The 27554-nt window shown below is 45.7% G+C and overlaps 1 protein-coding gene across 4 annotated transcripts in view; it reads right to left on the bottom strand.

Moving 5' to 3' along the window:
• ANKS1A (ankyrin repeat and sterile alpha motif domain containing 1A) overlaps window positions 1-27554 on the bottom strand; it is a 232048-nt gene that overhangs the window by 9658 nt on the left and 194836 nt on the right. For all 4 annotated transcript variants that reach the window (XM_075264255.1, XM_075264256.1, XM_075264258.1 and 1 more), the window contains 3 exons: window positions 9138-9254; window positions 3823-3894; window positions 3620-3706 (listed from right to left, as the gene is read on the bottom strand). In XM_075264255.1, coding sequence (XP_075120356.1) covers window positions 3620-3706; window positions 3823-3894; window positions 9138-9254 — 276 coding nt within the window. The remainder of the gene's footprint in view (window positions 1-3619; window positions 3707-3822; window positions 3895-9137; window positions 9255-27554) is intronic.

The following is a 27554-nucleotide window of genomic DNA, read 5'->3' as shown; positions in this document are numbered from 1 at the left end:
GGGATGAGATGCATTTTGTAATAACACCATTTTTGGGTATCTACAACTTATTGAATACATTTTATTAACTTTTTTTTGCTAATTCTGGCATTGTGTTTTACCTTTTAAATTTTTCGCTATGCAGTATACAGTACAACATGTGATCTTTATTCTGTGGGTCGGTACGACTACGGCGATACCTCATTTATATTATTTTTTTAGGTGTTACTAGTTCTGCAGAACAAAAACACATTTGGGGACATAAATCAAAGTTTTTTGCATTGCCATTTTCTGAGAGGCATAACATTTTTACTTTTCAGTTGACAGTGTTGGTTGGGGGCTTATTTTTTGCAGGACAACTTATGCTTTTTATTGGTACTGTTGTGGGGTGCATATGACTTTTTGATCACTTTTTATAGCATATTTTGTAAGGTAAGATGGCGAAAAATCACTACTTCCGGCGAGATTTTTCCTTTTTTCCCCCCATCATTCATCGTGTACATTAAATATTGTTTTAGTCTTATTGTACAGATTGTTACGGATGCGGCGATACCAAATATGCATTGTTTTTATTAATTTTTAGGTTTTTTTTTTAATATATATATATATATATATATATATATATATATATTTCATTTTCTATAGAAAGAAGGGAATTTTTGGGGCTTTATAACTTTATTAATTGTTTTAAAACACTATTTTTTTTTTCTTTACTTTTTCATGTGTCCCCATGGGGCTAAATGTTAACATTGATTTACAAAGCCATCTAGAACCTGTCCTCTCCATATCTGAGCAAATCTCCTGCTACGTACCCACACATAACCTATGATCTTCTCAAGACCTTATACTCTGCTCTTAACCATACTTCACACAACTGCCTCTAAGACTTCTTGCGTGTATTCAGCATACTCTGGAACTTGCTACTATGACACACAAAACTGTCAATCACAAGATGACCTTGAAGAAACACTGTCACGAACCTGCAACCTCCAATAGTACTACTGCTGCTACAACACTATCTGAATAGTGACTATCCCTCCTTCCCTCATAGATTGTAAGCTCTTGCAGACAGGGTTCTCTATCCTACCCTACCTTTTGGTCACCACATGTTGCCCTTGCACCTGTAATGGTCATAAATTGCACTTTGTAGAACAATCTATGGCAGGGATGGCGAACCTTTTAGAGATCGAGTGCCCAAACTGCAACCCAAAACCCACTAAATTATCGCAACGTGCTAACACAGCAATTTAACCTTGATACTGTGTGGATCCACAACTGCAGACTGTTACGGACCAGCAAAATACAGTCATGTGAATGGGGCTTTACCTAGCTCTCCATAATACAAGCAATGTTCACTATTTATAGTGACTGTGAAATGTTATTACAGTCTGTACTAATATCACATCTGCTATAAAACAGATGCTGTGCAATATAAATAGTGAAGGGGCTCCCACACAGTACAATCTGCCCTACAGTGGACCCAAATGGTACAATCTACTCCATAGTGGCCCTCATTTAGTATTATATACTTCACTTTGGGCCCCACTCAGTATTATATGCTCCACAGTGTCCCCCAATCAGTATTATATGCTGCAGAGTGGCCCCCACAGAGTATTATATGCTCGAAAAGTGGCCCCCATACAGTATTATATGTTCCACAGTGGGCCTGCACATAGTATTATACGCTCCACAAAAGACACCCTGTACCGCATTCCCCATTAATGAGTGATCTGGCCGATGACTCTGAATGCCATAGGTTCGCCAACACAGGTCTATGGCAATTAGTAGTCTAACAAATATATATGTATACAGTAGGAATTGTAGCATATAATCATTTTATATAATTTAGGAATAGGCATTTTGTATTATGTAAATGATTGTGGGCATCGTCACTCCATAGGGAGAGACCACCATAAAGGTGTGTGGAGTCTTATTAAACCATGAGTGCTCCACTGCAAAGGAACATGGGAAGAATATGCATATCTGACTTCCATGATGTAATTAGGATGTCAGTGCCTCAAGTGTGCACACCAATAGAGGGTGATAAGAATGTGCAAGTCTAACTTCCATGATGTAATTAGGAAGACAGAGTCTCAGTCAAACACACCTATAGAGGGCGCTCCCTTTAACATCATGCCAACCTACTCAGAGGCCTTTGTTTGCAAGTCAGATTTGCATATTCTTCCCATGTTTCTTTGCAGTGGAGCGCTCATGGCTTAATAAGACTCCACACACCTATATGGTGGTCTCTCCCTATGGAGTGACGAAATCCCCTTAACCCTGTCTAAGCCTCTCACCTCTTATCTTATCTTATGGTAGAGTTGGAAGGGACCTCAAGGGCCATCGGGTCCAACCCCCTGCGAGTGCAGGTTTTCCTAAATCATCCCAGCTATATGTTTATCCAGATTCCGCTTGAAGATTTCCATTGATGGAGCGCCCACCACCTCCCGTGGCAGCCTATTCCACTCTCTCACTACCCTCACTGTCAGAAAGTTTTTCCTAATGTCTAATCTGTATCTCTTTCCCTTTAGTTTCATCCCATTGCTTCTTGTACTTCCTTGTGCTAATGAGAATAGGGTAGATCCCTCTGCACTGTGACTACCTTTTCAGATATTTGTAGACTGCTATTAAATCTCCCCTCAGCCTTCTCTTCTGCAAACTAAACAATCCCAGTTCTTTTAGCCGCTCCTCATAGGACATGGTTTGCAGACCTTCCACCATTTTGGTTGCTCTTCTCTGGACTTGCTCCAATATATCGATTTTTTTTTTTTACCTCAAATGGCTATTGCGCTGCTTGTAATGTGTAAATAGCATATAATAGCAATGACTCCTAAAAACCAAATTGAATTGTGTACACACATTAATAACAAGCTATATCTGTAAAATAAAAAGTAGCACATATTTATGCAAGCCAGTTCAATGGTATAATTACACAATCATTTACATGGGAAGAATATGCAAATCTGACTTCCATGGTGTAATTAGGATGTCGGTGCCTCAAATGTGCACACCAATAGAGGGTGCTGACTAAGAATGTGCAAGTCTAACTTCCATGATGTAAATAGGAAGACAGATCAGTCCTCTCTACGCCAAGCTGATGAGATGCAAATACATCGAAACGGCTGTCCTTGGCTGAGAATACTGTATCTGGTATAATCCCAACATCATTGCAAACAAAGGCCTCTGAGTAGGTCGGCATGATGTTAAAGGGAGCGCCCTCTATAGGTGTGTTTGACTGAGACTCTGTCTTCCTATTTACATCATGGAAGTTAGACTTGCACATTCTCAGTCAGCACCCTCTATTGGTGTGCACACTTGAGGCACCGACATCCTAATTACACCATGGAAGTCAGATTTGCATATTCTTCCCATGTAAATGATTGTGTAATTATACCATTGAACTGGCTTGCATAAATATGTGCTACTTTTTATTTTACAGATATAGCTTGTTATTAATGTGTGCACACAATTCAATTTGGTTTTTAGGAGTCATTGCTATTATATGCTATTTACACATTACAAGCAGCGCAATAGCCATTTGAGGTAAAAAAAAATAAAAATAAATCTCTCTCTCTCTCTCTCTATATACATATATTTATTTGTGTTATGCAGATAGGTATTACATTAATTTTTCACTAACCTGATTTGAAGCATCAATGAACTTCACACCCTTATAGCTTATGGAAAGGGTAATCCTTGGAATTTTCTTCATATGCTCTGTTGACTTCTGCAAGTACATTTATGACAATCTGTACATATCAACTAACACTACATCTTTGTAACAATTAAAATGTGTAATGTGTAATTAAAATGTGCCACACACAAACACAAAAAAAGCCTCACCCTCATTTTGGCACAAGCATCTTGAGTAGATTCTGTCCCTCGTAGATCTTTTATAAGCATTGATCCTAAATACTGTTCAAGGAATATAGGAGAACAAAAAAAAAAAAAAAAACCGCGAAAATAAAATAGTTTAATATATGGCTGTAATCAAGTTGCCAGCAAGTTTGTAAAATACACAACCATACCACACAATCTGTGCTGCTCTATGCCTGTTTTTGTCTAACCTTTAGATATAGATAGCTACAGTATATACAAACATTCATACACCTTTTACAGTTTCCTTGGAACTGTTTCTTTTTATTTTTTATTTTCTAAACAAATTAGTTGAGAGGGTTATTGTTTTATCCACTGGACACCCACCAACAAAAATACCAAACAGATGCTACTATTTAAAGAAATACATTTCAAATCTTTGAAAATGACTAGAATCAAGCAAGTATCAAGCAAATAATTTTAACCCCTTATGGACGGGCCTAAGTACCTTAAAGGGAATATATCATTGGCTATAGTGATTTTTAACTAAGCATATATTTGCATAGCCTTTAGAAAGGCTATTCCAGGCATATGTGTTATTCCTTAATCCTCCCAGCCTGCTTTTATGTTCTCAAGAACATCTCAGAAATTTTGGGGTGCACCCTGGAGGCTTGTGTGATATGTGTAAAGAAGGGGGAGGTGAGAGATTCATGTCCCCTCCATCTCTTCCCCCAGATTCATGTCCCCTCCATCTCTGCCCCCAGATTCATGTCCCCTCCATCTCTGCCCCCAGATTCATGTCCCCTCCATCTCTGCCCCAGATTCATGTCCCCTCCATCTCTTCCTCCAGATTCATGTCCCCTCCATCTCTGCCCCCAGATTCATGTCCCCTCCATCTCTGCCCCCAGATTCATGTCCCCTCCATCTCTGCCCCCAGATTCATGTCCCCTCCATCTCTGCCCCCAGATTCATGTCCCCTCCATCTCTGCCCCCAGATTCATGTCCCCTCCATCTCTTCCTCCAGATTCATGTCCCCTCCATCTCTGCCCCGATTCATGTCCCCTCCATCTCTGCCTCCAGATTCATGTCCCCTCCATCTCTGCCCCCAGATTCATGTCCCTCCATCTCTGCCCCAGTGTCATGCCGTTCTCCCCCCTCGCTTCGTCTGCCCCCAGTGTCATGAGCCCCTTCATTCCACCTCAATGTTTAAAGAGGATCTTTCACCATTTTGCCCACAGGCAGTTCTATATACTGCCGGAAAGCTGACAGTGCGCTGAGTTCAGCGCACTGTTGGCTTTCCCGATGTGGGCCCAGTGTGAAGAGCTTACGGTCCCGGTACCGTAGCTCTTCTATGGTCAGAAGGGAGTTTCTGACACTCAGTCAGAGACGTCCTTCTTCACAGCACAGCCAATCGCGCTGTGCTGTGAGAGCCGGGAGGAACGCCCCCTCCATCTGCTCGCAGTACTCGTCCATAGACGAGCATTATCAGGGAGGGAGGGGGGAGTTCCTCCCGGCTCTCACAGCACAGCGCGATTGGCTGTGCTGTGAAGAAGGACGTCTCTGACTGAGTGGCAGAAACTCCCTTCTGACCATAGAAGAGCTGCATCCATTCATTCTTATGGGTGCGTGATAGTCGAAACTGCTGTTCTGAACAGTACTCACTCATCTCTACTAAAGAGACATTAGCATGCATTTATCACAATCCCTGACTTGATAGCTGCGTTAAGCAGGGTACAACGCTGATGAGGCCGGAGCACCAGGAACAGGTGTTACAATGACTATCAGATAATGCTTCCAGCTGCTTTTCCACCAGCCAGTCAGCCAGCCACTACCTCCAGTAGTGTTCATACCCAAGAGTCTGCCCCTACTTCCTCCCAACATGTCCAATCTTCCCAGCAGAGTCATCCCGCCCTTGCCCCCTCTCAGGAGCTACCAGAATAATTTCTGTGTCCTGATGCCCAAACACTGGAGCATCCGCCCAATATACCTGTCCCATAAGGGTATGAAACAAGGTCTAAAATTCCCACAGAGTATATACCATATTTGCTCTGCGCACTACCTATATACCGTCTCTGTATACTTGCAAAAGATTACGCTTGTATACATCCCTTTGTGTGCCCAATATACCTGTCCCATACAGGTGTGAAGCAAGGGGTATACTTTCCATCCAGTAGACGAAGAGAACGAGGACAGAGGCGTAGAAATCCAGCTGGGGGGCCCAGGCCACGGTGAAGCTACTGCGGATGCAATGCCTACTGGTGAGGGGCAGCTAGCATTGTGCTCATCCACAATCCCTGGCTTGATGACAACATTAAGCAGGGTGCAGGGTACAACGCTGACGAGGCCCAAGCACCAGGAACAGATGTTTCAATGGCTAGCGGATAATGCTTCCAGCTGCATTTCCACCAGCCAGTCAGCCACTACCTCCAGTCGTGTTCATACCCAAAAGTCTGCCCCTCCTTCCTCCCAACATGCCCAATGTTCCCAGCAGAGTCATCCCACCCTTGCCCCCTCCCAGGAGCTGTTTTCAGGTCCTTTCCACTCTTCGACTCTGTTCAACCACTTCCCGAATCCCAAGAGCTAACAGACAAAGTGTGTTTGTCCTGATGCCCAAACACTGGAGCATCTGTCATCTCCTGCCGATTTTGTGGTTGTGGTCCTCAGTGATGATGATGAGACACAGTTGCCATCAGGGCAGGCTGTAGTTATGTGCAGTTTGCAGTAAGAGGAGAGTGAGCAATTGGAAGAGGAGGTAGTGGACAACGAGGCCACCGACCCAACCTGGACAGGGGTGATGTGTAGCGGGGAAAGCAGTGTAGATGTAGAGGCAAGCGCAGCACCAAAAAAGGTGGCTAGAGGCAGAGGCATGTCCAGAGGCACAGGACAGCTGCTTCACAGAAGCCAGCCCAGAGCCAGCAAGGCCCAAGATGTTCCCTGTATTAGCCACTCGCCCAAAAGTCACCCATCGAGGCCATGTCCCTCGATGGTGTGTAGATTTTTCAACGTATGCGCGGAGGACAAACTGAGTGCAGTTTGCACACAAACGCAGGACAATAGTCATCCGGCATTGTCGACACTGACTCTTCCACGGTTTCCAGTGCTGGCGCTGCAGTCCAGACCAACAGATAGGACACCTCCACATCTGCCTCTGACACTTTGGGGACTTCACCCTCATCCTCCCCTTTTCCTGCCTCTACTCCTTTTGCCTGCACCATCATGCGCCTCTTCCCAGCAAATCTCCATTTCCCAGGAGGTGCAAAGGTTTTTAAAAATCTACCCCAATGTGCCTGAGCTACTGGTGAAAATGCACCGCTTGTGCGCTCACTTTCGTAAGTCTACATTTGCCGTTGTTAGCCTGAAAACACTCCAGCAACGCCTACATCTGCCTGAACACTGGCTGTTGTGCGACGTCACCACACGCTGGAACTCCACATACCATATGTTGAGCAGGGTGTTTGAACAGCAGAGACCTTTGATGAAGTACCATCTCAAAAACCCAAGGGTTCCTCAAAGTCAGCTCCCTCAGTTTCTGGACCATGAGTGGCCATGGATGGCAGACTTGTATGCCATCCATGTATATGAGATACTACGCGTCTTTGAGGAGTCCAACAAGAGGGTCAGCTGTGACGACGCATTAGTGAGCGTAACCATCCAGCTCCTCTGTGTGAAACGAGAATCCCTCATTGCAATTAGGGATAACGCATTACACGCTGAGGAGTCCGGGATAAGCAGACCCATCACAGCTAGATACTCAGCGCACACTCCTGTCAGCTTCTCAGTGTTGAATGATGGGGGAAAAGGAGGAGGATGAAGAAGTGGCAAATGATGTCATTCTCACAACACAAGGCTAGCGGGGAAGTTCAGGGCATCCCATTGCTTCAGCTCGGTTCGGGAGAAGGGGAGGAGGAAGAGGAGTAAATTGAGAGTGACCCTTCCGGTGGGGGCAGCGAAATCATGTTAAGTAACACTCTGGCACACATGGCTGACTTAATGTTGGGCTGCTTTTCAAGTGATAACCGCATTGCACACATCATGGAGAGCAACCAATACTGAATTTTTTCAATCCTCGACCCAGATATAAAAAGAACATCTTATCTTTCATTCCAGTAGAGGGGAGGACCAATCACATAAATGTTTGCCTCAAGCAACTGGTGCAGAATATGATGGAAATGTTTTCATCAACCCTCACAAGCGACAGAGATGAGAGTTCCTCCAAGAGGCTAACAACTGCCATCTGGCCCACATCCACCAGAGGAACACTCTCCAAGGTGTGGGACAAGTTAATGGCACCTCCACGCCAAACTACTGCCACTGAGGGGCCTAGTGTCACCAGAAGGGAAAAGTATAGGCACATGTTGCGGGAGTACCTGGCCAACCACAGCCTGTCCTCTCCGATCCCTCTGTGCCCTACACGTATTGGGTGTCGAAGTTAGACCTGTGGCCTTTAAAGTTAGCCTTTTTGGTGGGACAGAGTATACACAAAGAACCACATCTGTCACTTGCTGAGCGACTCTTCTACTTGTAACTTCATAATTGAACGTGTGTGTATGTTTTCTTTTGCATTGAAGTTTGATTTCTGTTTCCTATCTTGTCACAATTTTGGAAGAATGAAAACTGGTCAACGATTTACTGTAGTTATGTTTTCTCATAGTATGTTAGATTATCAATAGAATATGAATAGATGAGAAATAGAATATCAATAGATTTGTATTTGATTTTATTGAGAGTTGCTGAAGAATGGAATGTAGAAAAGATTTTCTTCAAAGATAATTTTGGAATTTTTAAGGACTGGAGTTTTATAGTAAGTCTTCTCTTCTCAGAGCCCTTAGGCCCTTGGGGTGTCAGTTGAGCCTTGCACCAGCAGTGTTTACATTTTTGCCCCTTGGTGTGATTTCAGACTTGCACCAGCAGTGTTTAAATTTTGAGCCCAGTATTATGACAAAGGAGCTACTACTTTCTTTTTTTTATTAAGTCACACTGAAATTCCTCTAAAATGTTATCATGTAGCAAATAAAAATTTTTTAAATACATCCCCCCTTAGCTACCTATTTGACTGAAGTATTTTTGAAGTTTTCAATAATATAACAGATTTAAAATAGGTGACAGATATACTTCAAGGCTTCATGCACAGCAGAGTGTGTGCCATCTGAGTGTTTTCCACTGTCCTGTTCCAATAATTTAGAGCATTTAGACCTATTCAGATCCATCTTTTTAGCCACACGAACCCGAAAGTCCCAGAAGACATGTGCATAAAGTCTAAAAGTTTCCATGGTAATAATGAATAGAAAGTGAAAATTAAATTTTAAGTATTTTACACATGAAACTTCACAGATATTACTCACACTAGCTTCATAACCACATGACTCAAATATTAACTTTTCCGGTTGATGCTGCCAGTTTTGCAAGGGAGCATATGAAGTAGCCAAACTTGGAGGCCGCAAGGTTAATTTAGTTTCTTCCTGCACAAAAAAAGTAAAGGAAATAAAATAAAATTGTACCTACATATACCTGCAATTTTAAGTAAACAAGTAAATGTCAGCCAAAATAATTCTTCACAATAATTTCCCTTAGGGTGCATGCACACTACGTAACGCCGGGCATGTATGAGAGCCGTACACGCCGGCGTTACAGCAGGGCTGCCGAACACTTCCCATTCACTTCAATGGGAGAGCTCGTAACAGCGGCGTTTACGAGCGCTCCCATTGAAGTGAATGGGAAGTGTTCGGCAGTCTGCTGTAACGCCGGCGTGTACGGCTCTCATACACGCCCGGCGTTACGTAGTGTGCATGCACCCTTAGAAAGGAATGTATCAGTCACAAGCAGAAGATTGCATTCACCTTGCACACACCACTGCTGCATTTCATAAGAATACTCAGGAGTCCACAGCACTGAGATATGCTCGCATAAGTCAGGCGAGTTTAATAACTCTGCAGATAATCATTGTAAAGATTTGGTTAGCAACAGGATTATATGCATCCATTGCAATACGGAATAGGGATAATGGTGAAATACCAGTAAGGATTGGTTCACATCTGTGCCCCGGTCTCAGTTTTGCCGGTTTCCGTTTCCTGCCCAAAACTGGACAGGAGACGGACACTTGCAGTCAGTTTACAAACTCATTCATTTGAATGCGTTTGCAAAGTGTCCAGCCGTGAGCGTTTTGTGCTCTCCGCGGCGAAAACTTTTTTTTTTTTTTTTTTTTAACCAGACACATAATCGGACATGCAGGACTTTGTGTCAGGTTAAAAAAAAAAAAAAAAAAAAAAGGTTTCGCGTGGAGAGCAAAAAATGCTCACAGGCACTTACAGCCGGACATAGTCTGCCAGGTTTCTGTCTTCTGTCGGCAGAAGACGGAAACCTGGAAACGAAGATCGGGCGCTGGTGTGAACCCAGCGTAATTATTATGGATATTTAACACAGTGTGTTAAATTTACATGTTTATCATAACATTACTACAGTACCCATCTTATGATAATGATGATAATTAGGCTTATTCAAAAGAAGTCCATCTTTTACAAATCATATGGTATGGTACTCTCTTGACCAGACCTGGGCAAAGTCCGGCCCGCGGGCCATATCCGGCCCTCTGGCTGATTCAGTCCGGCCCGCACAACTTTGACTAGGGAGGCGTGTCTAGGGAGGCGTGTCTAGGGGCGTGTCTTAGTGCCGGCCGAAGATGGAGATGTGGAGCGTGTCATAAAGTACTGAGAGATGTAAGGTGAGCTGCAGGGGGGAGAGAGACAGAGAGAGAGAGAGAGAGAGAGAGAGAGAGAGAGAGAGAGAGAGAGAGAGAGAGAGAGAGAGAGAGAGAGTGTGTGTGTGTATATATATATATACTGTATATGTATGTGTGTCTGTCTATATGTGTGTGTGTGTCTATATGTGTGTGTGTGTCTATATGTGTGTGTGTGTCTATATGTGTGCCTGTCTATATGTGTGCCTGTCTATATGTGTGCCTGTCTATATGTGTGTGTCTATATGTGTGCCTGTCTATATGTGTGCCTGTCTATATGTGTGCCTGTCTATATGTGTGCCTGTCTATATGTGTGCCTGTCTATATGTGTGCCTGTCTATGTCTGTCTCTCTGTCTGTCTGTGTGTGTGTGTGTGTGTCAGTAACCTAGGGGCAGAGATGGAAGGGGAATGTTATACTAGGGCCAGAGATGGCAGATGGAGGGGGGGGACGGGACATGAAACTGGGGGAGAGATGGAGGGGGGACATGAAATGGGGAAAATAAAGGGGGATATGAAACTGAGGGAGAAATGGAGGGGGGGACATGAAACTGGGGGTAGATGAAGAGGGCACTTAGACTGGGGGGACATTAAACCGTGGAGGAAGTTGTAGGGGGACTTGTCTGCCTCTAGTTGCCCCCAGTTTAATATCACCCTCCAGCTACCCCCACTGTTTAATGTCCCCCTCCAGCTGCTCCAGTTTCGTGTCCCCTCTAGTTTCCACCAGTTTATACTGGGGCACCAGGAGAGGGACCTAATACTGTGGGGCAGTTGGAAGGGAACATTATAATGTGTGGGGGCATATAGTGTACGGGTGACTGTAGGAGGATTATACAGTGTGGGGGCACATGGAAAGAGGATTGGGAATGGGCGGAGTCAATGTAGAAGTGGGTGGAGCTAAATTTGTCGTGGCACGGCCCTCTAGCATAGTTTCAATTTCTTATACGGCCCCATGGGAAAATTAATTGCCCACCCCTGCTCTTGACTTAACCATTGGATATATACCCTAACCATAAGCACCTCAGACATTATTACTGAGAAAGACTCAAGCTCTAATTACACAGGGGAACAAAAAAAAATAATATTTTTTCTGTTGAGTTAAATTTTTGAGCTGTTTAATACTGAAATTGACATGCTGAACTCAAATCTGCAGTTACTTATCTTCTATCACGTAAAGTTTTTTTCTCTACAGCGTATCTTGATGTGACCACGCAAGGCTATTTGGTAACGCATGCGACAAGGTGGTGGGAGGTTGTGCACCTGTCTCCTGCGCGCGTGGTGATGTCATAACTGTCCCGACTGACTGGGAGAAGACGCTGAGAGGTGAGTACTCAGTGTCAGGCTGTGGGGAGCGCCATGGTTACTATACTGTGCGGGCGGGGGTGCGATAGGCAGTATACTGTGTGTAGTGGGGCTGCAATGTAGCACTGTGTGTGTAGTGGCGGCTGCAATGTAGCACTGTGTGTGTAGGGGGGGCTACAATGGGGAATGTGATTGTGATAGAACAATGGGCAAGCTTTCTGCCCTGCGCTCCAGACATCCTGTGTCCTGTTCTAGTCTAGTCTACTACTACAGAATAGAACAGAGCAGGCCTCGCACACGGATCTGTTTTCACGGTCGTGTGCGGGAAGCCTTAAGTATATTAGTCCGGCCCTCTGAAACCATTCCAATTTCTAATGTGGCCCCATGGGAAAATTGCCCACCCCTGGTCTAGATAGCTATCGTTTTCCAAATTTTGTTGTGAGTTCTTGTTTGTAGACAAGCAGTTAACAGAATTTATTCTTTTATAGACATAAGTACTTTTTGCTTTCCATTCGATCATGTCTGCGGCTTCATCTTCTTGTCGTAAGTGCCTCAAAAGCCCTGATTCGTTTTGTTACATCTGTGGCAGTTTCACCATTCCAAGTCAAAACTTTACTACTTCTAAAACAATGGACCAAACTGAGCAATAAATAGCAATTGTAGGAAGAAAATAACTCTAGTATATTCAGATTAATTTCTGCTTCATTGTCATGTAAGTGTATATTTTGTAAGATTTTCACGAAATATGGAGGGTATCCTGTATCTTAAAAACTTGACGTGCTAGAGAAAAACGGGGGTCATTTTTGGAACCAAGAGCTAAAAGTAAGTCTGAAACAAGTGTCAGACCTAAGTCAACAAAAATTGTGTTCCCCAGTGTTATCACAACATTGCTGTCTAACGCTATTAGAAAAAAAATCAACTAATGTGTACGTTTCTGCAAGGGGGCGTTCACACTTGCACTGCTGTCCGCCAGCCATGATTCTGTTGAAACTGCAGAAAAACAGCTTGAGGACTGCTTGCACAGGGTCAGTTTAAAAACACATTCATGTGAATGGGTTTTAAAAGCAATCCGAGGGTGTCCGTATGCAGCCTCTCTGCTGTGAAAACGCTTTTTTTTTTTTTTTTTTTTTTTGTTTGCAAGGACACAAAGTCGGACATACAGGACAACATATTGTGGACTGAAATTAGGTTTTCCTGGAAAAAAATACATTTCCAGTTTTCACCATAAGCTGTGCAAAAAAAAAAAAAAAAAAAGAAATCAATGCAATACTTGGAGGTTGAAAATGTTCATTACACTGAAATTAGGTTTTCCTGGAAAAAAATACATTTCCAGTTTTCACCATAAGCTGTGCAAAAAAAAAAAAAAAAAAAATCAATGCAATACTTGGAGGTTGAAAATGTTCATTACACTTCTGGATAAATTCTTTCAGTGATGTAGTTTCCAAAATGGGGTCACATGTCAGGGGATTCCCCTTTACTGTCATTTGAGGGCTCCGCAGAAGTTGCATGACATAAAAAAACCCCAAAAACTCTAAATCTGTGCTGTAAAACCAAATAACACCATCTCCCTTCCGTGTCAAAAAATCAAATAACATTACCTCCCTTCTATGCCCTGCTGAGTGCCCAAACAACAGTTTATACCCAATAGAACACTGATAAGTATGTTATACTAGCAGGAGGACCCGGCTTCGCACGGGTATATTACATTTTATGTTTGTGTAGTGGCCCCATAAGAATTGTCCAATTTCACACTGGTGTATTTTGTATGTGGTTTGTGTGTATCTCATTTTGGATATCAGTGAAAAACCTGTGATCAGTTGTTATGGATTGTTGGACTAAAGCTATATCTAATCCTTCCCCGTGTAGTACTGTGTTTAGACGCAAGTATCTAATCCTTGTTGGTGTGGTACTGTGTGCAGATGCACATATTTAATCCTCCGGCGTGTGGTACTGTGTGCAGATGCGCGTATCTAATCCTCCCCCATGTGGTATTGTGTGAAGAGGCACGTATCTAATCCTCCGGCAAGTGAAACTGTGTGCAGACGTGCAAATCTAATCTTAGGGCATGTGATACTGTGTGCTGACGCGCGTATCCAATCCTCTGGCGTGTGGTACTGTGTGCAGATGCGTGTATCTAATCCTGTGGTACTGTGTGCAGACGCGTGTATCTAATCCTCCCCGTGTGGTACTGTGTGCAGACGCGTGTATCTAATCCTCCCCCGTGTGGTACTGTGTGCAGACGCAGGTATCTAATCCTCACGTATGTGGTATTGAGATGCGTATGTAATTTCTGGCGTGTGGTATTGTGTGCAGAGGCATGTATATAATCCTGCCCCGTGTGGTACTGTGTGCAGACGCAGGTATCTAATCCTCACGTATGTGGTATTGTGTGCAGTGGCGCGTATCTAATCCTCCTTCATGTGGTATTGTGTGTAGAGGTGCGTATCTAATACTCTGGCATGTGGTACTGTGTCCAGAGGCACATATCTAATCCTCTCCCATGTGGTATTGTATGCAGTGGCGTGTATCTAATCCTCCGGTGTGTGGTATTGTGTGAAGACGCATATATCTAATCCTCTGGTGTGTGGTACTGTGTGAAGACGCATATATCTAATCCTCTGGTGTGTGGTACTGTGTGCAGATGCACGTATCTAATCCTCCCCCGTGTGGTACTGCCAATCCTCTGGCATGTGGTATTGTGTGCAGACACATGTATCCAATCCCCCAGCATATGATACTGTGTGCAGACGCACGTATCTAATACTACCGCATGTGGTACTGTGTGAAAACGTGCATTTCTAATCCTCTGGCGTATGGAAGTGTGTGCAGATGTGCATATCCAATCCTCTGGCGTGTGGTACTGTGTGCAGATGCGCGTATCTAATTCTCCCCATGTGGTACTGTGTGTAGATGTGTGTATCTAATCCTCTGGCGGTGGTACTATGTGAAGACATGCGTATCTAATCCTCCGGCATGTTGAACTGTGTGCAGATGTGCATATCTAATCCTCCCCTGTGTGGTATTGTGAGAAGAGGTGTGTATCTAATCCTCCCCTGTGTGGTACTTTGTGCAGACACACGTATCTAATCCTTCAGCATGTGGAACTGTGTGCAGACACACATATCTAACTCTTGGTCGTGTGGTACTGTGTGCAGATGCACGTATCTAATCCTCCCCTGTGTGGTATTGAGTGAAGAGGCGCATATCTAATCCTACAGCGTGTGGAACTGTGTGTAGACGCACGTATCTAATCCTACGGCATGTGGTACTGTGTGCAGACGTGCATATCTAATCCTCTGGCATGTGGTACTATGTGCAGACGCGTGTATCTAATTCTCTGGCTTGTGGTACTGTGTGCAGAGGCATTTATCTAATCCTCCCCTGTGTGGTATTGTGTGAAGAGGGCGTATCTAATACTACGGCGTGTGGAACTGTGTGTAGACGCGCATATCTAATCCTATGGCATGTGGTACTGTGTGCAGACGCGTGTATCTAATCCTATGGCGTGTACAACTGTGTGCAGACACACGTATCTAATCCTCTGGAGTGTGGAACTGTGTGTAGACGTGCGTATCTAATCCTACGGCATGTGGTACTGTGTGCAGATGTGCATATCTTATGCTCTGGTGTTTGAAACTGTATGCAGATGTGTGTATCCAATCCTTTGCCATGTGGTACTGTGTACAGACGCATGTATTCATTCCCCCAACGTGTGGTACTGTGTGCAGATGCGTGTATCTAATCCTTCGGCATGTGGAACCATGTGCAGATGCAAGTATCTAACCCTTCAGTGTGTGGAACTGTATGCAGAAGCGCATATTTAATCCTCTGGTGTGTGGGACTGTGTGCAAACGCGTTTATCTAATCCTCTGGCATGTGATACTGTGTGCTGATCTGTGTATCTAATCCTCTGATGCATGTATCTCAGTTTGGATATCAGTGTTGTATTGTGCATGTGGAGTGACCGTGTGTATTGCAGTTAAAATATGAGTGAAAGACTTGCAGGTTTGTATTGGCTAGGGGGGGTGGGGGGGTGGAATTGTGTTTGGAATGCTGTATCTCAGCAACAGTACATCCGAGTGAGTTGAAGTCTCGTCTTAAACTTTCCCAGATACCTGAAGTATCTCTACCAAATTTGGTGAAGATCGGTCCAGTCGTTTGGTTTGCATTAGAGAACAGACAGACAGACAAGAATGGAAGATTATGTAGATAATCTGTTTTCCCATAGTCCAAACAGCAGCGCAACAACTGGGGTATTCCTGCCCCTGCGAGCAATTAGGACAGGTGGAACTTTTATTCAATCAAAAGAGGAACGTCAAACAGCAGCGCAACAACTGAGGAGGTAGCAAGTAAATCCCCCCTAGGGTGGGACTTCCTGGCAAACTGATGAAAGGACCGAGTGGCCATAAGCCACCGCCTCCGCTGCAAACCGCTCCAATCTATAGTGTCTTACGAATGTCAAGTGCGAACTCCATGTCGCAGCTGAACAGATTTGATCCAAAGAGAATGACTGTCTCTCCGCACAGAAGGTGGCCACGGCACGGGTGGAATGTGCCCGGACAAAGTCCGGGGGTGGTAGCCCCTGAATCTGGAAGGCCTGAAAAATGGCCCCCTTGATCCATTGTGAAAGGGTACCCTTGGATACTCTTTCCCCATTTTTCCTACCTGACGCATTCACAAATAGATTCTCGGCTCTCCTCAATGCGCTAGTTCGTTCCAGGTAGATACTTAAACACATCCTTAAATCCAGGGTATGCCACCTTTCCTCCTCTTGGATCACTGGGGAAGGAAAGAAGGTGGGCAGTGAGATAACGTGGTTTATGTTCTGCCCAGAGGGCACCTTGGGTAAAAATCCCGGCAGGTACCTCAACTGGACCCTGTCCGGGAAAAACAATAAATAAGGCTCTGTAGCAGCCAAAGCCTGCAGCTACAAAAATGTCACCTTATAAGACATCCACTTCAAATCTGTCTCTTGAAGCGGCTCAAAGGGAGGCTCACAGAGTCCCTATAACACTGTGCCCAGATCCCACTGAGGGACTGGGCTGTAAACAGACGGGCGGAGCCTAGAGGCTCCTTTTAAGAATTGACTTACCAGGGGATTCTGGGATAACCTGATCCCAAGGACCGCAGACAACGCTGCCATGTGCACTCTTAGTGTCGCTGGAGCGAGCCCTTTATCCAGGCCACTCTGCATAAACTCCAACACCGACTCAATCTCTGAACCGGACCACCGGTTCTCCTCACACCATTGCTGGTAGATCCTACCAATCCTTACATAAGCTGTGTTAGTCGAATGTGCCCTAGAGCAAGCTAAGCTCAAACTGCTTGGTATAGTCCTCCATGTCCGTATAAAGCGCGGTCAACCTCTAGGCTGTTAGGTTGAACGTCCTTAGGTCCTGGCATAGCCGATTGTTCTGGGTTACCAGGTTGTGAAGAAGCAGAAGCCTCCAGTAGTTCCCTCGACTCATCTGCATGAGGTGGATAAAGCATGCCCTCTTCGGCCAGAACGGTATGATCGCGATGACCGATACCTGGTCTTGTCTGACTTTGGCCAATACCTTTGGAATCATGGGAAGTGGAGGGAAGATGTATGCCAGCCTGAACCTCCAAGGTATTGATAGGGCATCTACTGCCAAGGGGTTGTCCTCCTGGTAGAGGGAACAAAACCTCTCCACCTTGGCATTGTACTGGGTGGCCATCAGGTCCACCTCGGGGAGACCCCACATCCGGGTAAGTTGATGGAAAACCTCCTGGTTCAGAGACCATTTGCCCGCCACAGTCAGGCCTCTGCTTAGCTGATCCGCCAGTGTATTTAGATGTCCTCTTATGTGCACCGCCGTGAGATGACTTACATTGTCTTCCGCCCAGGTGAAGATCTGGTCTACTAACCTGAGATGGTGACCTCGTCCCTCTTTGCTTGTTCAGATACAGGACCGCTGTGACATTGTCTGTCCTGACCCTGACTGCTTTGCCGCGGAGCGTTCGGGTGAAATAACGTAGGGCCTTGAAGATTGCGCACAGTTCGCGCCAATTCGATGATTGGGACCTCTCCTCTGGCCCCATGTTCCGCTTGCTAGGGTCTCCCCCAGATGCGCCCCCCAACCGTGGAGGTAGGCAGATGTCGTCAACAGGGTCCAGACAGGCTGGACCGTGGACTTCCCGTTCTTCAGTTGGGACCACCACCGTAGTGACCGACGGGTTTTGACAGACAACTGGATAGGCATTTGCAGCCCCGCCTGGCTGCGGCTCCATAATTTGAGAGTTTCCCACTGCAATGGACACATGTGCCACAGTGCCCATGGAACTGCATCTGCCGCCACCAATCTTCATAGATGTTCTTACCTGAACTCTCCGTGTAACCGCGAAGTGATGTACTGCATCTCGAGGGATGCAGTACATCACCTGCATCTTGAGGGATGCATACCTGCATCTTGAGGGAATCCAGGATGAATCCTAGGAATTGGATCCGAGTGGACGGAACAATCACGGATTTCTGCCAATTTATGAACCAACCTAGTTCCCCCCGGAAGGCGATGGTGATGTTCAGATGGGCAGTGAGGACCTCTGCTGACTGGGCTTTTAACAGCCAATCATCCAGGTAGGGTACTATAAAGATACCCTGGAGCCGAAGAGCCGCAACGACCGGAGCCACTACCTTTGTGAAGGTGTGGGGGGCCAAGGAAATCCCGAACGGTAGAGCTGTGAACTGCAAATGGCGCAGTGTACCATTCAACACAACCACAATCCTCAAAAACCTCCTGTGCGGTGGAAATATTGGGACGTGTAAATACGCGTCCCTCAGATCTAATGTGACAAACCTGTCTCCGGGCTGCAGGAACGGCAATACTGACCATCCGGAAACAAGTCTTGAGGATATAGCGATTGAGAGCTCTTATATCTACCACCATTCTCCAGCCCCCTGAGTTTTTTAGTACCAAAAAAACTGGAGAATATACGCCGGTTGACTGCTCTTCCTGAGGCACCGGCTCTATGGCGCCCTTGTCCAGGTACTCCTGGACGGCCCTCTCTAAAAGAATTTGCTTGAGACCCAATAAAACACGGGTTCTAACAAACTTGTCGGGGGTTTTTTAAAATAAACTTTATTTTGTATCCTGCAGCCACCAGCTGCAGAACCCACGGATCCTGAATACAGTGAACCCAAGCTGGGAGAAAAAGAGATAAGCGCCCTCCTATGGGGATGGGGGGAATGGGAGCGGACGGTCAAGGAGGGGAAAATTGAATGTCAGAAGGTCGGCTTCTTCTTATCAGCCTCCCGGGTGAGACGCCGACCAGAGCCTCTGCCCCGAGCTCCGGGGCGCCTTTGATATGTTCCCCTTGAGGGGAAGGGTCTAAATCCTCGACCCCGAAATGAAGGGCCTGCCCTTCCCAGAGCTCCCTGGGGAAGACTCTTCCCCTTACTGTCAGCTAACCCCTCCATAATGGAATCAAGCTCCTTACCAAAGAGCCTACCAGGCTCAAAGGGGAGAGAGCATAGGTTGTACTTTGACGTATTGTCAGCCCTCCAGGGCTTCAACCAAAGGAGCCGTCTAGCCGCTGTGGCTAGCACCATAGCCTTCGCCGCGATCTTTACTTGGTATGATGCCGCCTCCGCCAGGTAGTCCACTGCCAAAGAGGTGGACGACAGAAAAGCCAGTAATTCGTCGCGTGGAACCCCCGCGTCAATATTTCTCCGGAGGGTTGAGACATTCGTCTTCAAAAACTGGACGACCTCGGTCGTTGAAATCCCCACGGAGGCCTGCGCAGCGGCTTAAGTATAAATTTAGCGTAGGGAACCCTGATAGAAAAAGAAAGGGTTAAGTATGTTATCGAGAGACCCACTGTCTCCCCACCTTAAGGTGGACACTTACCTCCGTGCGCCGATAAATTGCATCCTGTAAATTAGAGCCGTCCGCCGACGGCACCACTGTTCGTTTTGAAAGTTTCGAAACGGCCATATCGACCCTTGGGGGCGGACCCCAGCGATCAAACTGATCCTCCTCCACCGGGAAGAGGGTCCTAAACTTCTTGGAGACTTGAAACGACCTCTCTGGGCGCTTCCACTCCGCCTCCATGTTCTTCGCCACTGCCGGCTCCACTTTAAAGGACCTTTGTCCCTTCTGGTCCAGGTCTCCGTCACGCTCTGGACGCACCAGCTTCATCAGCCTCAGCATTTTCTCCAAGGGAAAAGACGGACCTGCACCTACTGACTCTTCATCTGAAGAAACTTCATCCATAATCTGAAATTCCTCGTTCAGAGGAAACGGACGGGAAGTGGACTCCAGACACGGTCTGTTCGTGAGATGGGCGATAGAATCCTTCACTTCACGCATAGACTCCTCCACAAAGCCTTTTACCCCGGAAATGACTTCATGGACCTGGGTCTCCTCCGCCCGTGGAGCCCTACACTGGCGACAGCGTGAATTCTCATATCCGTCCGGTAACGGAATATTGCAATCCTTACACGGTGCGTGCCTCTGCACAGACGTGGATTTCCTTCGTCTTCTCTCGCCAGAACTCGACGACGAGGATGAGGAAGACATCTAGAAAAGAAACCTGAATTATCAAGTGCCCCCCCCCCCCATACTACCTGACAGGGGATCCACAGGATACTTCCCAAAAAATACCTTTCAATCCACTCCAGAGAGTCCAGATACGCAGCAGTGAAGACCAAAGCTGAGCAAGTCTCAGAGCCTGAACCAGTCCCTGCAACACCTGAGCAGCGACTGACAGACAGAGGCTGCTTCCTTAAATATACCTCCCAGAGGGGAGGGAACAACAAGCCCCCCCCCCCACACTCCCAGGGGGGAGCGAGCCGGCCGAAAAAGGGGGGCCCTAGGGGCTCCATTTCTTCCCTACCCGGTGGGGAGCTACATGCCCCTTTAAAGAGAGCCCTACTACTCTCCCCCGCTCAGACTCCTAAGAGCCGGAGCACCGCCGGACAGCCGCGACCTACTGCGCGGGAGAACATGAGGCATCCGGCCTTGGCGCGCGAACTCAGTCCCGCGCATGCGCCGAACCCTGATGCTCAGTACAGGAGTCCGGGAAAGCCCGGCGCCGAAAGCGCAGACAGTCTGCAGGTCCCTGCCTGCGAACTTCAGCCGCACTCAGGTAAGCTGGTAGTTCTAAGGCCGGATGACACGTGCCGAAACGTGCGTCGGGTTAGTTGCACCCACATTTGCGGGCTCTTGCTACTTACTTCAACAATGGGTAAGAGTTATTTTCTCTTTCTCTGGTTACTTATCACAGACGGGCTTTAAAGTTCATTAACTGTGTATGCTTTATGTTTATCATTCTAAGTGGTCAGCACTGTCCTTTTATATCTCCTGAAATTTACATATGTTGTTTCTGGAGAATATACTCATGTTGTATGGAGATATTCTGTTATAGCCTGCCTCTATTAATCCTGGATATTTTAGGTTGAGGTATGGAATGTATATGGAATGGGCTGTATACATGTATTTAACTTGTGTATTCATTATGGTTCAGTGCTGTCACCTAATAATGTCCGCTGCATATAGTAATTTATCAATATTTATGCTCGCTAGTGTGGGTTGCATTTTGTCTGAATATTAGTGTTGTGTGTATTTCAATACTCTGTCATTACATGTCTTTTAGAATTGAGACTTTTTTCACAAATAAAATACATTATTATTATTCTCTTATTGTTGTGTATGTTGAGTATTTCAACCCATTGGGATTTTGTATCCCTTTTTCCCGTTTACATATTTGTGTTTTTGGTTGAAATATGTATCTTGTGATTGGGCCGACTTAGAAGAGTCGATTATACGTATCTAACTTTGTATAGACACTTTTTCGGAGAGAGCGAGAGAGAGAGAGAGAGACAGAGAGAGACTGACCCCCCCCCCCCATCCTCTCCCCACCACCTGTCCTGCCCAGCAGCAGAACAGAAGAAAAAACGTGGGAGGGAGGGGGTTAGTTGACCTCTTATAGGGGAGGTTCCTCTTTTGATTGAATAAAAGTTCCAACTGTCCTAATTGCTCGCAGGGGCAGGAATAGTTGTTGCACTGCTGTTTGACATATGGGGAATTCATTTTTATAATATAGAAAGACTAGAGGGAGGACCGGCTTCGCACGGGTATATTACATTTTATGTTTCTGTAGTGGCCCCATAAGAAATGTCCAATTTTGCACTGGTGTATTTTGTATGTGGTTTGTGTGTATTTCCATAAGTGTCATGTGACTATGTGTATCTCATTTGGATATCAGTGAAAAATCTGTGATCAGTTGTTATGGATACCTGGAGTAAAGCTGTATCTAATCCTTCCCCGTGTAGTACTATGGTTCGACGCAAGTCGCAGGTATCTAATCCTTGTTGGTGTGGTACTGTGTGCAGATGCACATATATAATCCTCCGGCGTGTGGTACTGTGTGCAGATGTGTGTATCTAATCCTCCCTCGTGTGGCATTGTGTGAAGAGGCACGTATCTAATCCTCCGGTAAGTGAAACTGTGTGCAGACGTGTATATCTAATCTTACGGCATGTGGTACTATGTGCAGACGCGCGTATCTAATCCTCTGGCGTGTGGTACTGCGTGCAGATGCGCGTATCTAATCCTCCCCCGTGTGGTACTGTGTGCTGAGACGTGTATCTAATTATCTGGCATGTGGTACTGTGTGTAGAGGCATGTATCTAATCCTCCAAAGTGTGGTACTGTGTTCAGACGCACGTATCTAATCCTCCCCTGTGTGGTATTGTGTGAAGAGGCGCGTATCTAATCCTACGGCATGTGGAACTGTGTGTAGACGCGCGTATCTAATCCTACAGCATGTGGTACTGTATGCAGACGCGTGTATCTAATCCTATGGTGTGTACAACTGTGTGAAGAGGTGCGTATCTAATCGCCTGGCATGTGGAACTGTAAGCAGACGCACGTATCTAATCCTACGGTATGTGGTACTATGTGCAGACGTGCTTATCTAATCCTCTGGTGTGTGGAACTGTGTGCAGATGCACGTATCTAATCCTCCCCTATGTGGTATTGTCTGATGAGGCGCGTACCTAATCCTACGGCGTGTGGAACTGTGTGTAGACACACATATCTAATCCTACGGCATGTGGTACTGTGTGCAGACGCGCGTATCTAATCCTCTGTTGTGTGGTTCTGTGTGCTGAGACGCGTATCTAATTCTCTGGCTTGTGGTACTGTGTGCAGAGGCATGTATCTAATCCTCCAAAGTGTGGTACTGTGTGCACACACGTATCTAATCTTCCCCTGTGTGGTATTCTGTGAAGAGGCACGTATCTAATCCTACGGCGTGTGGAACTGTGTGTAGACACGCGTATCTAATCCTACGGCATGTGATACTATGTGCAGATGCGTGTATCTAATCCTCTGGTGTGTGGTACTGCGTGCAGACGCGCATATCTAATCCTCCCCGTGTGGTACTGTGTGCTTAGACGCGTATCTACCGTATTTTTCAGACTATAAGACGCACTTTTTTTCCACCAAATTTGGGGGGAAAAGAAGGGTGCGTCTTATAGGCCGAATGTGGCGCCGAATGTGGCACCTGAATCCGCTGTACTAGAGAGACAGATGCCGGCAAGGGATAGATGCAGGTGTCGGGGCCTGAGACATCGCTACGCTCCTCTGCCCTGCATGAAGCCAGCAGCGGCAGCGGCGATGCTATTCCGCTCCTCCGTCCCCCCGCCGCTGGCTTCATGCAGGGCAGAGGAGCGCAGCGATGTCTCAGGCCCCGGCACCTGTGAGGGCGTCTATCCCTTGCCGGCATCCGCCTCTCTAGTACAGCGGATGCCGGGTCTGCAGTCTGTATTGGCGGCCCCTTCTCCCCCGGGGCCGGTCCCCACACCTGTGAAGTTGCAGGCCGGCTCCTGCGCGGCGATATCGCAGGAGCCGACCTGTTCGGGTGACAGCCGGGAGGCTAATGAGGCTCCCAGGCCTGTCACTGCTATATTAGTATTGCGGCTGGGTCTATGACCAGCCGTAATACTAATATACAGAATGTCCCATAGACGGCAATACAGTTGTATTGCCGTCTATGGGACTTGCAATCAAGTGACCGCAGGTTCAAGCCCCCGGGGGGGAATAAAATAGTAAAAAAAACAAACAAAAAAAAAACAAAAAAAAACCAAACTTTAAAAATATATAATAAAAATATGAAATAAAAGTTCTAAATCACCTCCTTTCCCTAGAATATATATGTGGCTGTTTATGTGAAAAGGGCCCACATTGTCGATATGGAGTTCTTGGTATCATTGTAACGGTTATGGTGTAACATTGTCCGAAACAGCAAAAAAATTTTTATTGAAAGCACAATTGACATATTTTTAAATAAAATTTTTGCATAAAACAAAATTGTGATTTTTTTTTACCCAAATATGTTTTGGACTATTTTCTCTATAATTAGTATCGACGATCTGGGCCCTTTTCACGTAAATAAACCAGCAAAAATATCGAGCCCTCACGTCTCCCCAACAATGTCTTGGGTCGTGATTTGCAACAGGTAAATCAATTATTTAGCAGCGCACTGATGCATAAAACTTAACATTTATTCATTATTATTATAAAAAGTGCTCACAAACAATAACTTTAAAAATTCCCCTATTGGAGATAATACATAGAAAAATGCTCATATGTGCTAATGAGCCCACAAAAATAGAGATTTTTTGGCAATGTCACTTTAAATGATAACCATAAAGCATACTGACCACCAACTGTTCGTCATAGTCTGCCTAGTAAGATGACAAAATGAACGGTCTTACCAGATGTCAGGAGTGGGAGTCTCATTCAGGACCAGGCCCATCACAGGAGGACGTTCAATCCCTGTTGTTTACCTGCCGATGCGTGCTAGCCCCCATTGACTCCCGCCCTGACAAGGGCAGTCCCAAACTAGTCCTCAAGCAAGACCCTAGACAACTAGGGTCTTGCTTGAGGGCTAGTTTGGGACTGCCCTTGTCAGGGCGGGAGTCAATGGGGGCTAGCACGCATCGGCAGGTAAACAACAGGGATTGAACGTCCTCCTGTGATGGGCCTGGTCCTGAATGAGACTCCCACTCCTGACATCTGGTAAGACCGTTCATTTTGTCATCTTAGGGTGAATTCACACTGAGTAAACGCTAGCTTATTCTGAACGTAAAACACGTTCAGAATAAGCGGCGTCTAAAGCAGCTCCATTCATCTCTATGGGAGCCGGCATACGAGCGCTCCCCATAGAAATGAATGGGCTGCTTCTTTCACTCCGTGCAGTCCCATTGAAGTGAATGGGGAGTGCCGGCGTGTACGCTCCGGCATGAGCAGAGCTTGCCGTATACGCCGGCACTCCCCATTCACTTCAATGGGACTGCACGGAGTGAAAGAAGCAGCCCATTCATTTCTATGGGGAGCGCTCGTATCCCCGCTCCCATAGAAATGAATGGAGCTGCTTTAGACGCCGCTTATTCTGAACGTGTTTTACGTTCAGAATAAGCTAGCGTTTACTCAGTGTGAATTCACCCTTACTAGGCAGACTGACGAACAGTTGGTGGTCAGTATGCTTTATGGTTATTATTTAAAGTGACATTGCCAAAAAATCTCTATTTTTGTGGGCTCATTAGCACATATGAGCATTTTTCTATGTATTATCTCCAATAGGGGAATTTTCAAAGTTATTGTTTGTGAGCACTTTTTATAATAATAATAATGAATAAATGTTAAGTTTTATGCATCAGTGCGCTGCTAAATAATAACCCTTTTCACGTAAACAGCCACATATAGCAGTAGAAAATCATATATGATAAACCGCCGGGTTTATTTTTTCAATACAAGGTGATCTAAGTAATAGATATTCCCCAAAATGGTGAACTAAAAAGTACATCTGGCCCCACAAAAAAAAACAAAAAAAAAAACACACTATGCGTCCCCGTACAGCTGCAGGGTCACCTGTCAATGTGGCCTTGCAGCTGTTGCAAAGCTACAACTCCCATATATTAAATTTTACCATTTTTTGCTTCAAAATTTTTTTTCCCTATTTTCCTCCTCTAAAACCTAGGTGCGGTAATTCTCTGGCTTGTGGTGCTGTGTGCAGACACACGTATCTAATCCTCCCCTGTGTGGTATTGTGCGAAGAGGCACGTATCAAATCTTCCTCTGTGTGGTATTGTGTGAAGAGGCACGTATCTAATCCTGTGGCATGTGGTACTGTGTGCAGACGCGTGTATCTAATCCTCCGCGTGTGGTACTGTGTGTTTAGACACGTATCTAATTCTCTGGCTTGTGGTGCTGTGTGCACACACGTATCTAATCCTCCTCTGTGTGGTATTGTGCGAAGAGGCACGTATCTAATCCTGCAGGGTGTGGAACTGTATGTAGACGCGCGTATCTAATTCTACAGCATGTATTACTGTGTGCAGATGCGCCTATCTAATCCTACGCCATGTGGTACTGTGTGCAGACGCGCGTATCTAATCCTCTGGCACGTGGTACTGTGTGCAGAGGCATGTATCTATTCCTCTAAAGTGTGGTACTGTATGCAGACACACGTATCTAATCCTCCCCTGTGTGGTATTGTGTGAAGAGGTGCATATCTAATCCTATGGTATGTAGAACTGTGTGTAGATGCGCGTATCTAATCCTATGGCATGTGGTACTGTGTGCAGATGCATGTATCTAATCCTCTGGTGTGTGGTACTGTGTGCAGACGCGCATATCTAATCCTCCCCTGTGTGGTATTGTGTGAAGAGGCACATAGCTAATCCTACGGCATGTGGAACTGTGTGTAGATGCACGTATCTAATCCTACGGCATGTGGTACTGTGTGCAGATGTGCATATCATGCTCTGGTGTGTGGAACTGTGTGCAGATGTGTGTATCCAATCCTTTGGCATGTAGTACTGTGTGCAGACACATGTATCCAATCCCTGGCGTGTGGTACTTTGTGCAGACGCGTGTATCTAATCCTTCGGCATGTGGAACTGTGTGCAGAAGCGCGTATTTAATCCTCTGGTTTGTGGGACTATGTGCAGACGCGTGTATCTAATCCTCTGGCGTGTGATACTGTGTGCTGAACTGTGTATCTAATCCTCTGATGCGTGTATCTCAGTTTCGATATCAGTGTTGGGTTGTGTATGTGGAGTGACCGTGTGTATTGCAGTTGGAATATGAGTGAAAGACTTGCAGGTTTGTATTGGCTAAGGGGGGGGGGGGAGCATTGTGTTTGGAATGCTGTATCTCAGCAACGGTACGTCCGAGCGAGTTGGAGTCTCGTCTTAAACCTTCCCGGATACCTGAAGTATCTCTGTACCAAATTTGGTGAAGATCGGTCCAGTCGTTTGGTTCGCATTAGAGAACGGACAGACTATAGAGAGATTAGGCTCAAGAGTGTCATAAATGTGGGCATAACCTACTGTTTGTGCAACTGCAGGGCGCAGATGTGAAGGAGCGCTATGTGGTTTTGAAGCTCAGATTAAGATGTTTGATACTAGTAAAGTGGAATTTCCTAGTGAGTGACCCCATTTTCAAAACTGCACCCATCAAGGGTGCAGTTTATCAAGGGGTGTATTGAGCATTAATTTTCCCACACAGCACATGGTGAAAAGTGAATATGTAAGCTGTGCATAGTAGATTGGGAACGCCAAATTCCCAATTATGTTTCCAGTAGCTCCTATAATTGGGGGGGGGGGGGGAGATTTTGTTTTTTTGCATGATGAGATGCATTTTTTAATTACATTGTGGGATGCCTATAACTTGTCTACATTTTATTAATTCCTTC

The sequence above is a fragment of the Leptodactylus fuscus genome, chromosome 2 (assembly GCF_031893055.1).
Source record: "Leptodactylus fuscus isolate aLepFus1 chromosome 2, aLepFus1.hap2, whole genome shotgun sequence".
Lineage (NCBI taxonomy): Eukaryota > Metazoa > Chordata > Amphibia > Anura > Leptodactylidae > Leptodactylus > Leptodactylus fuscus.
Note: the sequence above shows the minus strand (reverse complement) of the source record. Positions and strands in the feature narration are given on the sequence as shown.